The 13,082-nt window shown below is 39.1% G+C and overlaps 2 protein-coding genes across 3 annotated transcripts; one reads left to right on the forward strand and one right to left on the reverse strand.

The window, feature by feature from the left end:
- Window positions 1–1,471: 1,471 nt before the first annotated feature.
- On the forward strand, window positions 1,472–11,641 carry LOC306878446 (glycylpeptide N-tetradecanoyltransferase 2-like). Its single transcript, XM_079430803.1, has 12 exons — window positions 1,472–1,620; window positions 2,389–2,506; window positions 2,584–2,728; window positions 5,083–5,201; window positions 5,306–5,397; window positions 5,524–5,640; window positions 7,447–7,617; window positions 7,735–7,843; window positions 8,005–8,175; window positions 8,269–8,436; window positions 8,584–8,721; window positions 9,951–11,641. The coding sequence occupies exons 1-12, from the start codon at window positions 1,508–1,510 to the stop codon at window positions 9,969–9,971; spliced, it is 1,482 nt and encodes a 493-aa protein (XP_079286929.1). The 5' UTR covers window positions 1,472–1,507; the 3' UTR covers window positions 9,972–11,641.
- On the reverse strand, window positions 10,650–12,824 carry LOC306878447 (ribonuclease P protein subunit p38-like). 2 transcript variants are annotated; one of them, XM_079430804.1, is made up of 2 exons: window positions 12,723–12,818; window positions 10,650–12,624 (listed from the first exon to the last, which is right to left on the reverse strand). In XM_079430804.1, the coding sequence occupies exon 2, from the start codon at window positions 12,604–12,606 to the stop codon at window positions 11,776–11,778; it is 831 nt and encodes a 276-aa protein (XP_079286930.1). In that variant the 5' UTR covers window positions 12,607–12,624; window positions 12,723–12,818; the 3' UTR covers window positions 10,650–11,775. The 2 variants fall into 2 exon arrangements, with proteins under 2 accessions (XP_079286930.1, XP_079286931.1); XM_079430805.1 differs by having other exon boundaries at window positions 11,491–12,611; window positions 12,723–12,824.
- Window positions 12,825–13,082: the final 258 nt, after the last annotated feature.

The following is a 13,082-nucleotide window of genomic DNA, read 5'->3' on the forward strand; positions in this document are numbered from 1 at the left end:
AAATGTATAGTAACCATTTATATTATTTAACATTTAAATGAAATGGAAAGCACTGATGCATTAAAGAGTGACTGGACTTCTTTCAGGTAAGAATGTTTATAACCAGGCTCAACATATACTAGATATTCAATATAATCTCCACTTTTAGGGCTATGAATAAAGGGTTGATGAGAGGTATATTAATCTCTTACATTAATCCAAGACCATGAGAAGAGTTTCATAAAATACAGAATGATCTTATTTTAATATGTCTGACTGAAACAAACATTGTCTGTTCTCATTTTTACCGTCTGGGAAACTTTTTACATTTAGTCATTTGGCAGACGTTTTTATCCAAAGCAACTTACATTTTAAAAGCTTACAGGCAAAAATGAACTAGTTATGGAGCAGCTTCTACCCACAAGCTAAACACAACCTAGTCATTGCAAAGCACCACTCACTTGTATACAAAACTGCTTTAAACTATTGTTACCATTCATATGTATTTCTACTACTGTTGAGTTTACTATTTTTCTCATTTATGGCACACAATTTTTAAATTGTACATTTTGTAACTATAATTTGATTACAAGCTGTGGCTTTACTTAGCTTTTTAGTTATAGATAGGCAGAGCTGGAAAGTAACTGATCAGGCCTACGTTTAAACTGATTACATGATTAAATTACATTTTAAAATACTCAAAATCAGACTACAGTTACTTTTTAATTGATTACTTGATTTCATATATTCACACAATAGCAAAAAAAAAATCATATTTTGATTCTATGCATGCTATGCTGGTAAACAAAATAATTTTTAGTAAGCGTTTAATTTTGATTGATGTTATTTTAAAATGATTTATTTTCATTTTTATGACATAATTAATGCAGTTCCTTCACAAACCCCAGTTTGGGAAACATTGAAATAATGTAATGCTTAATTCACTTAATGTTAACAAATGGAATATATTTTCTTTGCATTTTAATATCAATGAGATAAACGAGTTAGGTTAAAAGTAATCAAAAAGTAATCTCATGTATTACCTAAAATGTGTAATGTAATAAATCATGTTACTAACAAAAATTGTCATGTAATTTGGTTAACGGTCTACAATTTGATAGTAATCTACCTTGCTCTGTTGATATGCTATTACACATTTTGTCAAATAAAAATAAGTTTTGGTTAGGGTAAGCCAGACTGCTGTAAACCTGAGCAATTCTAACTGAAATAATACACACTTTTAAGTATAATAATATTGACCATTATTCAAGATCAATTACATCAGATACAGTCACAACTTCTAGTCCAAACAGTGTTGATGAATTTTTATTTTTATCATTAAAAAAAGCTTATTTTTTAAATACAATCAACTGACCAAATATTTGCGTTTAAAACAAATACATGTCGGTCTGTGCTTGCCTCCATTTACACTCTCACGGGCTATTGGTGCCAATAATCGGTAGACGGTGCTGTTTTCCGTGGTTTTTATTGCGTGGTTTTGTCGTGAGGATTTGCAGCACATTCATCCATGATGGCGGAGGACAGCGAGTCCGCGGCCAGCCAGCAGAGCCTGGAGCTGGACGACCAGGACACCTGCGGCATTGACGGAGACAACGAGGAGGAAAATGAGCACATGCAGGGGTGAGCACGCGCTAAAGAGCTGCGATCTGCACGAGGAATAGCCGCGGCAAACCGTCGCTGTTTAACTGCTCCGGAGATGTAAACAAACGGTTAGCTTAGCAACCAGGTAACCAGGAGGATAATTAGTGCATTTTAAACGAGTCGGCTAATATAATAGCTCGTTAATTGTATGATGGATGTGTAGCGGTTTATATATACACATTTGAAAATAGCCTAGATAAGTGTCGAGATTTACTTTATACAGCGTTTGAATTAAAGTAGTTAGCTCGACATTAATGTTCAAGGATTTATTTGAGCTCAGCAGTCAGACAACTCCTCCGTGCGCTTCTCTACTATATTTCTAATCACATTTATTAGCCTGTTTGGTTTTTAAGTTGCGATTGTTCTTCATATTTACATAATAGGAGTGGAAAGGGTCCGCCTGGTTTCATTCGAGTGTCTTCTGAACAATACAAACACGCTTGATCCTCTTTATGAGCTGAGTGAGAGCATTGCAGTCGAGCATCTTTGTCAGCTCGAAGACCGAGGATGATGATTGTCTGTTGTTGTCAGGCAGACTTACGTCCCCCAGGAAAGCCTTATGAAGTTTGACCTGATCCATGAAGAGACTGACACTTGTTTTATGTTTTTTCCTCTGGCAGTCACCCTCCAGGCTATTGTTATAACATTGACACTTTCCCCTGTTATTGGCTTTGAATCCCATAAACAGCTCATGCGCGTTGTCTATCTGGCATTTGAAAGGTGTTGTGGTTTTGTGGTTTTGTTAAGGAGTCCTGGGGGTGATCTTGGTGCAAAGAAGAAAAAGAAGAAACAGAAGAGAAAGAAGGAGAAGCCAAGCTCAGGAGGAACCAAGTCTGACTCTGCCTCTGATTCTCAGGAGATAAAGGTTTCTGCTTTGTATAGTGTTAAAAAAAGAGAAAAGATATAAAGAAACAGGCTGATTTCCCTCTTTTCCTGTCCCAGAACCCTGCCATTCCAATGCAGAAACTGCAGGACATTCAGAGAGCTATGGAGCTCCTGTCCACCTGTCAAGGTCCAGCCAAAAACATAGATGAGGCCACAAAGCACAAGTACCAGTTCTGGGACACTCAACCCGTGCCCAAACTTAGTAAGTCATACGTCACCTCTGCACGTTCGATTGCAAATGTAAGCAATTTGGCAAATCCTTGGCAAATCAGTAAGAATCTTAAACTGATCCTTAAACAGTGTTGTATTCAACAAGCAAAGCAACTTATTGTTTATTCAGAAAACACAACCTCAGCATCATGAATGAAAGCACAAGCATAAGATGTCTAATTACTCTACCATTCAAAAGTTAGGGGATGGTATGTTTCCATACAAGTCTCTTATGCTCCCCAAAGCATAAGAAAATTTGATTACAAATACAGTAAAAACAGTAATGTGAAATTTATTTAGTTTAAAATAACTGTTTTCTATCTGAATATTTTTTTAGAATGTAATTTATCTCTGTGATGCTTAAGCAGAATTTTCAGCAGCCATTGCTCTAGTCTTCAGTGTCACATAATCCTTCTGAAATCATTCTGTGTTGATTTTGTGCTCAAGAAACATTTCTTATTATCAATGTTGGAAATAGTTGTGCTGTTTAATATTTTTGTGGAAACTGATAGAGTTTTTCAGGATTCTGTGAATCAATTCAAGAGCAATTTATTTGAAATAGTAATGTGTTAGAATATTATTCATGTCTTTACTGTCATTTTATAATCCATCCTTTCTGAATGTTACCCAAACTTCCAGCTTTAATCAATATTCCACGCCATGTATTTAAGTAATTGTGTAATAAGCTTGATAATGTACAGTCAGATGGAACTGACCAGCAGGTTGATACAAATCCCCTATGCTGTGAATCAGGACCCTGTTCGTCCCGGCTGGGTATATTTTGTAATAATAATCATCTGATTGTTCATTATCATTTATATCAGAGTTGTGGGGTTCATGAATCCCATGTTTAAAGTGCCCCTATTATGCCATTTTTAAGGTATCTAATATTGTTTTATGAGTCTCCTAAAACAGGTTTACATGCATCCAAGGTCAAAAAACACTTTAGTTTTCTCAAAAAATAGCTTTAATTTTACCTAATTTCTAAATGGTTCCTAAACGACTCGTGCAAAGCAGTTCAAAGAATCAGTCTCTCTAAACCCCTCCTTTCCGTGAGCCCTTGCTGCTGTGATTGGTCAGATGGCGCAGTCCTTTGTGATTGGTCTACCACGTACAGCGCAAATGACAGCCCATGGGCGGACATTATGCAATGTGTTAGCCGACTCTTTTTTTTTTTTTGATAGACAATAACTTTATATATCATGCACTTTCGGCTTCACAACTTTGCAGAAAGTTTATGTTCACATACAGCTACATGACACACTGCATGAAAGGTAATATTCAAAAAGGCATTATAGGGGCACTTTAAATATATTTAAAGGTGGGGTATGTAATTTTTCAAAAACGCTTTAGAAAACTGAGTCGGGGCTGAGCACCAAAACAAACTTGTAGCCAATCAGCAGTAAGGGGCATGTCTACTCGTGATGTGGAGGAGAAAGCGTTCAGTGCACAGGACTGACATTAGCCGAGCCGAACGATGACAGAAAGATAGAGATGGCGGATAAAAAACAGAAGAGGAAAACGTATGCGGAACGATAAGGCAAGAAGTAGGACCCGTGTAAATATTGTATAAATGCTAAAGTCTGCCTACACTGGATGCGATAACGCGACCATTGACAATCATTTGAAATTTGTGTCAGCACATCATGGCCTGGTTTCACAGACAGGGCTTAGACTAAACCAGGATTAGGCCATAGCTCAATTAGGACATTTAAGTAATTTTTATAAACATGCTTAGAAAAAAACATTACTGGGGTGCAATTTGAGACAAAACAAAGGCACTGATATATTTTATGATCAGTCATTGCAAGTTTATTTCTGTTGAAACAGCTCAGACTTACAATTTAGTCCAGGACTAGGCTTAAGCCTTGTCTGTGAAACCGGGGGCATAAATAGAACGCGGCTGCAGTTTTCTGTCGGAGATTTGTCTCGCCGCACAGCATCCAGTGTATGCAGCATCACTGATTATAATGACTTCTATAGTCATTCTATTTTCTATTTTGCCGCTCATGTCCGGTGTAGACACGGTGTAACATTGGTTTTGCTTTGTCTCACAGAACTAATCATTGCCTGGGTTGTGTAGGCTACATATGTGTGGGGCGGAGGTATCAAAATAGGGGCGAGACCCTTTTGGGGTAGGGGCGTGTTTGTTTTGGTGATTTCAAATATCAAAATTGGCTACCAGAAAACACCTTTAAATATGTGTTTATATATTTACTATAAAAATCACTTAAAATCTTCAAGATAATATTTTAGGTCGAAAGGAGAATTCCTATTTTACATTATATATTATTTCTAGATAAACAGCATTGAAAGTTTTAAAGAGTTTCCTCTGTTTCTTTGCAGATGAGGTGGTGACAACTCATGGGCCAATTGAGCCGGATAAAGAAAATATCAGACAAGAGCCATATTCCCTCCCACAGGGCTTTATGTGGGACACACTGGACCTTAGCAATGCTGAAGTGGTATGTGCATGAATGAAAACAACAATTTGTATTTGCTATACATTTAAAAATAAAATAGCATTATGTATACAAAATCCTTGTATGTTTTCTTTTCTCCCATGTAGCTGAAGGAGTTATACACGTTGCTGAATGAAAATTATGTTGAGGACGATGACAACATGTTTAGATTTGACTATTCTCCTAATTTTCTGAAATGGTAAGTGGTTGTTTGATGTTTTGCATCATATTCTACCCATTTAAGATGATAGCTTCAATGTAGTGCATTGCACTGCATGCAGGGTGAGATGTGTGACCGTTTCTTTTTGCTGTCTTTCACTGTTAGGGCGTTACGTCCCCCGGGTTGGCTGCCCCAATGGCACTGTGGTGTCAGGGTCTCGTCCAATAAGAAGCTGGTTGGGTTCATCAGTGCCATTCCTGCTGACATCCACATCTATGACATGTGAGTATTAGGCCACATCACATCAGTGCCTGCACCAGAAGCTTGAAACTCTTGAGCAGGTTTTACCAGTTGTGTTTGTAAATATTGAGAATTGTTAATTCAGAATCAGAATCAGAATCAGAAAGAATCAGAAAGAGCTTTATTGCCAAGTGTGTTTGCACACACAAGGAATTTGTCTTGGTGTTAGGAGCTTCCAGTACAGAAAGTACAAACATAGTGCAGACAACATATAATTAAGGTGATAAAGAACACTAATGAAGAGAATATACAATGATTAAGGATAACAATAGTAATAAAAATAAAAATATACAGAAAAGAGACATGACCATAGACAGAACTGTGAATGTGCATGTGTCCTATGTACAGATGAAGGTTTGATGGGTTATTTACAGATGTACAGTACCGGGGTGTGTTATGTGTTGTTCAGGTGGGATACGGCCTGGGGGAAAAAACTGTTCTTGTGTCTGGCTGTTCTGGTGCTCAGTGATCTGTAGCGCCGGCCAGAGGGCAACAGTACAAAGAGAGAGTGAGCTGGGTGTGAGGGGTCCAGAGTGACTTTCTTAGCCCTTTTCCTCACTCTGGAGGTGTAAAGTTCTTGGAGGCTGGGCAGAGGGGCACCGATAATTCTCTCAGCAGTCCTAACTGTCCGTTGTAGTCTTCTGATGTCTGTTTTGGTAGCTGAACCAAACCAAACAGTTATAGAAGAACATAGGACAGACTCGATGATTGCAGAGTAGAACTGTTTCAGCAGCTCCTGAGGCAGGTTGAACTTCCTTAGCTGGCGGAGGAAATACAGCCTCTGCTGGGCCTTTTTCGCAATAGAGTCAATGTGATTGTCCCACTTCAGGTCCTGAGAGATGGTGGTGCCCAGGAATCTGAATGACTCTACTGAAGTCACAGTGCTGTTCATGATGGTGAGTGGGGGGAGAGCAGGGGGGTTTCTCCTGAAGTCCACTATCATCTCCACAGTTTTGAGCGTGTTCAGCTCCAGGTTGTTAAGACTGCACCAGACAGCCAGCTGCTCAACTTCCTGTCTGTAAGCAGACTCGTCACCGTCCTTGATGAGGCCTATGACTGTAGTGTCGTCCGCAAACTTCAGGAGCTTGACAGAGGGGTCCTTTGATGTGCAGTCATTCGTGTAGAGGGAGAAGAGCAGTGGGGAGAGAACGCAACCCTGAGGGGCGCCAGTGCTGATGGTGAGAGTCCTGGATGTGAGTTTGCCCAGCCTCACTAGCTGCTGCCTGTCTGTCAGGAAGCTGGTGATCCACTGACAGATGGAGGAGGGCACAGAGAGCTGTCTCAGTTTGTCTGAGAGAAGGTCAGGTATGATGGTATTGAAGGCCGAGCTGAAGTCCACAAATAAGATCCTTGCATAATTCCCAGGTTTGTCGAGGTGTTGCAGGATGTAATGCAGTCCCATATTGACAGCGTCATCCACAGACCTGTTTGCTCTATAGGCAAACTGAAGAGGATCCAGCAAGGGTCTAGTGATGTCCTTCAGGTAGGCCAGGACCAGTCTCTCAAGTGACTTCATGACCACAGACGTGAGTGCGACAGGTCTGTAGTCATTAAGTCCAGTGATTTTGGGCTTTTTGGGGACGGGAATGATGGTGGAGCGTTTGAAGCAGCAGGGAACTTCACACAGCTCCAGAGATCTGTTGAAGATTTGTGTAAAGATGGGGGCCAATTGGTCAGCACAGACTTTTAGACAGGCAGGTGAAATACCATCTGGTCCTGAAGCTTTACTAGATTTCTTCCTAATTGTTCCAGTCCTTACTATAGCACTAATTCTCTTTGCATCCAAAGGTTGAAGAGGATGGTGGAGATTAACTTCCTGTGTGTGCATAAAAAATTGCGCTCAAAGCGTGTCGCCCCTGTACTAATCCGAGAGATCACGCGGCGGGTCAATTTAGAGGGAATTTTCCAGGCTGTATACACTGCTGGTGTAGTCCTGCCCAAACCTGTGTCTACATGCAGGTACCAAATCTTAACTGGATTGCTACATCAGTTTATGTTAATTACTCTCATTTGTATTATTCAATGCTAATTTGAAGCACTTCAGTGAGATTGAACCTGTAATCTGTATCTTCACAGATACTGGCATCGCTCTCTAAACCCCAGGAAGCTTGTGGAGGTTAAGTTTTCCCATCTCAGCAGAAATATGACACTACAACGGACAATGAAGCTGTACAGATTACCTGATGTAAGCCGTTTTGTCATTTCAAAATAAATATTCGTCAGAAACGGCACTCTTAAAGAAATGACCATTATATTGTTCCAAACCTATGCTTTTTTTTTTTTTTTTTTTTTTCTGGGTAATTTTGTTTTTTTAATTCTATGATTTTGTTCTGTATTTTTCCTTAGAGCACTCGTACTCTTGGTTTGAGGCCGATGGGAGATGGGGATGTGAAGCAGGTGACAGCATTGCTGCAGAAACACCTGAGCCAGTTCCACCTGCGGCCTGTCATGGGGGAAGAGGAGGTTAAGCACTGGTTTCTACCACAGGAGAACATCATTGACACTTATGTTGTCGAGGTACGCGTGGCAACATGCATCTACAAATGTGCTGATCATATTTAATCATTTTTATTTTCATATTCTTGCTCGCTTATTGTGCTCTTTTGAAAGGGCTCTGGCGGGATGCTAACGGACTTCATCAGTTTCTACACCCTGCCATCCACAGTGATGCATCATCCACTGCACAAAAGCCTAAAGGCTGCTTATTCCTTTTACAATGTCCACTCAGAGACGCCACTCATAGACCTGATGAATGATGCTCTCATCCTAGCCAAACAGGTACAAACACATCAGAAGCAAAAGAGTTTAGTCTAGGACGATTACTAATGTTGACTGACTAATTACTATAACTACTAATATATGCCTCCATATATTGTAATTCATAATCCCTTTTTTTGGGGGGGGGGGAATGTTTCTGGACATCAGAAAGGTTTTGATGTTTTTAATGCACTGGATCTAATGGACAATAAGAATTTCTTGGAAAAGCTCAAGTTTGGGATTGGTGATGGTAACCTGCAGTATTATCTGTACAACTGGAAATGCCCTCCCATGGACGCAGAGAAAGTAAGATTCAGTTTTGTCTTTATATCCCAGCTTTGATGCATAAATGGTTGGTTGACACTTTTTTTTTCTAGGCTTGATTGTGTTTATGGAGTGCAGTGTGTTAATACAAAACGCATTATTTTTCACATAATTTATCTTTATTCCACACCACTCTTTCCCTTCTCTGATAAACGCGCTGATCATTTCCTGCTTTTATGAAGCCCCTCGCTCAGAAATAAGCGATGAGCTCAGATTGGTTAGATGGTCCTTTGTGTTGTGATTGGCTAAACCGCCTCTAGTGCACTTCTGAACATCCCGCCCCTCAGCTCAGTGCATGTGCTCCGGTTGTGTTGTAAACAATGGCGAAGTCTATATTGCTTATAAGTTTGAGCCCGATTGAGACACAGAGGATATTAGTGAAGAGGATTGTGCAGTACCTGTGCAAGCACAGCTCTTAATGGTAGGCCTAAGTTTTTTGTTTGTTGCTGTCTCATACTTTGATACGCTGTTATTTGTAAATGCTACTATGTTAGCTTTTAATATAAAGTTTTATTCTGATTAAAGCTTTAAAACAGTACGGCAACTGCACACGCGTCCATGTATAACGCTTCTCATAGCTATGTGAAAATAAGTGTATTCACTGAGCTGATGATCTGAATGAGAGAGAGATGCAGAGCAGGGAGCTTTGATGCATAACAGTATTGAGCAACAGTATTAAGAACCGCTGATTAGAACATTCATTTTGAAACTTGTGAATCCACTAGAATCGTTAGAAGACAGAATTGTGATTCATATATGAATCGATTTTTGAGAATTACAAATGGAGTTATGTTTTTGCAAATTAACTCTTCATATGTTTTTGGTTGTCATAATTGTGTACTTTATTAAATAATTTTATTTATTTTTTATGACAGCAATGGGCTTTGATAGTTAAATGTTTGGTAAAGAAACATTTCCATATGAAGTCTTAAAATACTTCATTGGCTTGGGTGACCTTACACGCTACCTTGTAGATAAGTATTTAATTTTTTTTATATTCATTTCAGTTTCGCAGTGCTCCAGCATTAAAAGTGATAACATTGGATAACACAGCTTGAAAAGTTTCACATTATTTCTATGCAGTATATACATTTTTATACTAGTAATTAAATATTTCTTAAATATAAAGTAAGCTATATAAATGTTGATAATCAGTCATTACCATTTAAAATATTGGAGTGCATTTTAATTCACTTCTCCATTCTCCCCAGGTTGGCCTTGTTTTACAGTAACTGGCTGCTTCGTGTTGGATGCAGACTGATCGAGAGGTCCATCTCAAATTCTCTGACCTGGACGTAGTCAATATAAAGAGGAAAAACTGACATCCATTCAAAGTGAATGAGTTATGTTGTGCAGCTCTCTTAGGTCTTGTTCCAGTTATTGAGGGGTCTCCCCTCCTTTCTCTTTGTCTTCGACTCTCTCTCTCTCCGAGAATGTGAGAAACATTTATCAAGGTCAAACACATCCACAAGCTGTATACACATACATACATACATATGCGCGTGCACACACATATATATATATATATATATACACACACGTAGTGTTCATTTATTTTCCTTAACATGCAGTCTGTATCCTCTCACAGAACAAGTTTAATCCCATTGTTTTTGTCTTTCTGTTCGTTTGTTTTGTATTATGAAGGAGTGTTGAATTAGCAAGCTGTACATTTAATGCTAGATATTTATTATGTGTTGTGAGGTTTACAATGGAACAGGAACGGGGGGGTCAAAATCCAAAGTCTTTTCTATGGAGCTGCCTTTAAAGTCATATTCCGTTTGGAGTTCCTGCTGTCTGTGCGAGGGGGGGGGGGAGTGTAAATGGTTAACCGTGTGGATGAATGTATTGCATTTTGAAGCACATCATCAGCTTGTTTATAAAAGGGCCAGATTGCTCTGAGGTGCATTTTTAAGAATGTTTATTTAGGTTTTGTGTGTCCAAAAGAAACATTTAGCATTTTGAATGTGAATTAATTTACATTTGGTTTCATGAAGACATGACTGGCACACCTTAAGTAGCTTCATTTTCCCACCCATCTGTTCTTTACCATTTAGTGTTTTTAAATTATTATAATTTTAGTAAAGCAATTCTGATATTTAGAATTGTATTTAAGTTACATGTTCCATTTTATGCTTGATTTTCTTTGTTCTGTCAGTTTTCTTTGCAGTCAACCCATAACCTCGTTCAAATGGTGCATTTGTGATCAGGCACTGGTAATTTTGCTATACTTAAGCACAAGGAAAGTTAAGCAATCGTGTGTGCTTTGTCATTTTGATATAAGCATTTCTCCCAATGCGTTTGGTGATGCGGTCAGGAAAGCTTGCTCGCTGTTCAGTTACAATCACTGGTGAGGCGTAATGAAATGTGAACATTATAATACAGCAGAAGCTGATTTTGTGTTAATACAGCTTATCTTGTCATGGTTTGCTTTAATGTATCTGAATCTACAATATGCTTTTAAATAAGCGCACGTCCAGACATGCTTAAAAAGAAAGGTACTCCTCTCAAAGTTCCACATTTCAACCGGTGGATTCATTCAGTAACGTTCAGGGCACTTTTGCGAATGTTGGTTTGCGTATGTTTTTTCTAAGGCTTGCTGTATGAAATGAGCATGAAACTTTTTTTCCAATCTGTATGGTTTAAGAATTTATGGGTTACGGTGAGAACACCAGAAGTACTTGCCTTATTTTAGAGAGGTTTTTTAAATGTCCAATTGTGTAGTTTTAAATGATCAGCTTTCTCTTTCTGAAGACAGTATTTTTATTGAACTCCATTGCAGGTTGGAACTGATGGGAATAAGTACCAGCACCATGTCAAACATGACAGTACACCCAAATATCTAATTGTCAAAAATATACATCAAGGTATACCAGCATGGATATTTGACTGAATAAAAGCATCCAAAATATAAAACAGAATTCATCTCAGTCTTTTTTCTCGCCATAACCATCACATAAACCTATGAAAATATAAATATACTAAACAATCCACATCTGTCCAAATACTACATAGTAACCTGCATTCATAGAGCACAGGTCAAACACTTGATAAGCACTTTTGCTTTCCTTTATTTTTGGGTTTTCTGATCTTCGTAGGATTTGGGATGATTTTCTTAACTTTTAGAGGCTGGAGGATTAAAGGAGAAGTGTCACTGGCATCACCCGACATTTCTTCTAATTTCCTCTTCTGCCCCTTTACAGTATCGCTCTGCTTTTGCTTGGCTTCCTTTATGGAATCCGTCGGGATCCAAGTCACGCTGAGCGGCGGAACCACGGGTGTGATCGCGCGGACCACATCCTCGAACACCTCGGTGCCGCGTCTGAATCCCAGCGCCAGGACGCACTTGAGACCCAGCAGCCCCGCGAGGGTGTCGCTTAGACTGGGCACCTGGCAGGCGGGCACCGACCTGGTTTTACTCAGCGGGATTAAATGGCTTGTCATGTGTGCTGGCTTTACCGAATTACACACGAGCACCAAACTCAGTTCATTCCTCTCCAGGCCTTTGGTGACCTCGTTGATGCCGATGGCCAGCTGTTTCCTCACGGCCGGGTTGCTCCAGCACGGCTCGGTGGGCTTAGAGGGAGTTTGTACGCTCTCTGCGGGTTCGGGAGCCGGCTTTTGTTCCTCAGTGGGTTTTGATGCCTTTTTTCTTGACCACCTTCTGCTTCCCCACTCGCGAAACCTATTGACTCGTTGTTTCTGAAGCCCAACGGCGGATAGTTTGACTTTAAGTGTGTTCAGTATGAAATGCTTGTGTTCTCTTTTCAGTGGACTCCAGTGAATGCTGTATGGGCTATTCAGTGAAGTTTTCACTAGTATGGACTTCTTTTTTCCTTTCTTCGTTGCTCCTTTCGCCGGGGTAGACATTCTTTCTAGAAAAAAATCCTTTTAAGCAAAATTAAGCATTTCAATGAGGCATGCAACATTACGTTAAAACTATTTTATATGAACCAAGACGTATAATTATCAGCAGTTATACAAACCTTATAAAATAGCCTGAAATCACCCGTTATAAAGGGTTTAATTTTCAAAGCGTGTGCACATTTCTCAGTGAGCAGACATGTTGTTTTTGAAGGTCTTCTTCTGGGTCACACAGTAAATCTTTAAGGTTTCTAAAATCCACGCTGCCATCTAGCGACTGACTGTCCTTTTAAACAGCAGGGCTGTTCAACTGGTTAGATACATCCACAGGCCTTTTTGTCCAATTTAGCTAATAAATATTTTATAAGTAACAAAATATATAATTTATATTATTATTAATTATATAAATAAAACTATTGGTATTAGTTTATCTAAATAAATTGAAAGTTCATTGGATTTGTTTTTTTTTTTTTTTTTTAGAA

Source organism: Barbus barbus, assembly GCF_936440315.1.
Source record: "Barbus barbus genome assembly, chromosome: 12".
Classification (NCBI taxonomy): Eukaryota; Metazoa; Chordata; class Actinopteri; order Cypriniformes; family Cyprinidae; genus Barbus; species Barbus barbus.

Excerpts from the sequence above, each read along its gene's own strand:
- LOC306878446 (XM_079430803.1), top strand. The coding sequence starts at position 1,508 with ATGATGGCGGAGGACAGCGAGTCCGCGGCCAGCCAGCAGAGCCTGGAG. Across the intron at positions 7,618-7,734 it reads AAACCTGTGTCTACATGCAG|ATACTGGCATCGCTCTCTAA; the intron begins GTACCAAATCTT and ends GTATCTTCACAG. Across the intron at positions 7,844-8,004 it reads AGCTGTACAGATTACCTGAT|AGCACTCGTACTCTTGGTTT; the intron begins GTAAGCCGTTTT and ends ATTTTTCCTTAG.
- LOC306878447 (XM_079430804.1), bottom strand. The coding sequence starts at position 12,606 with ATGTCTACCCCGGCGAAAGGAGCAACGAAGAAAGGAAAAAAGAAGTCC.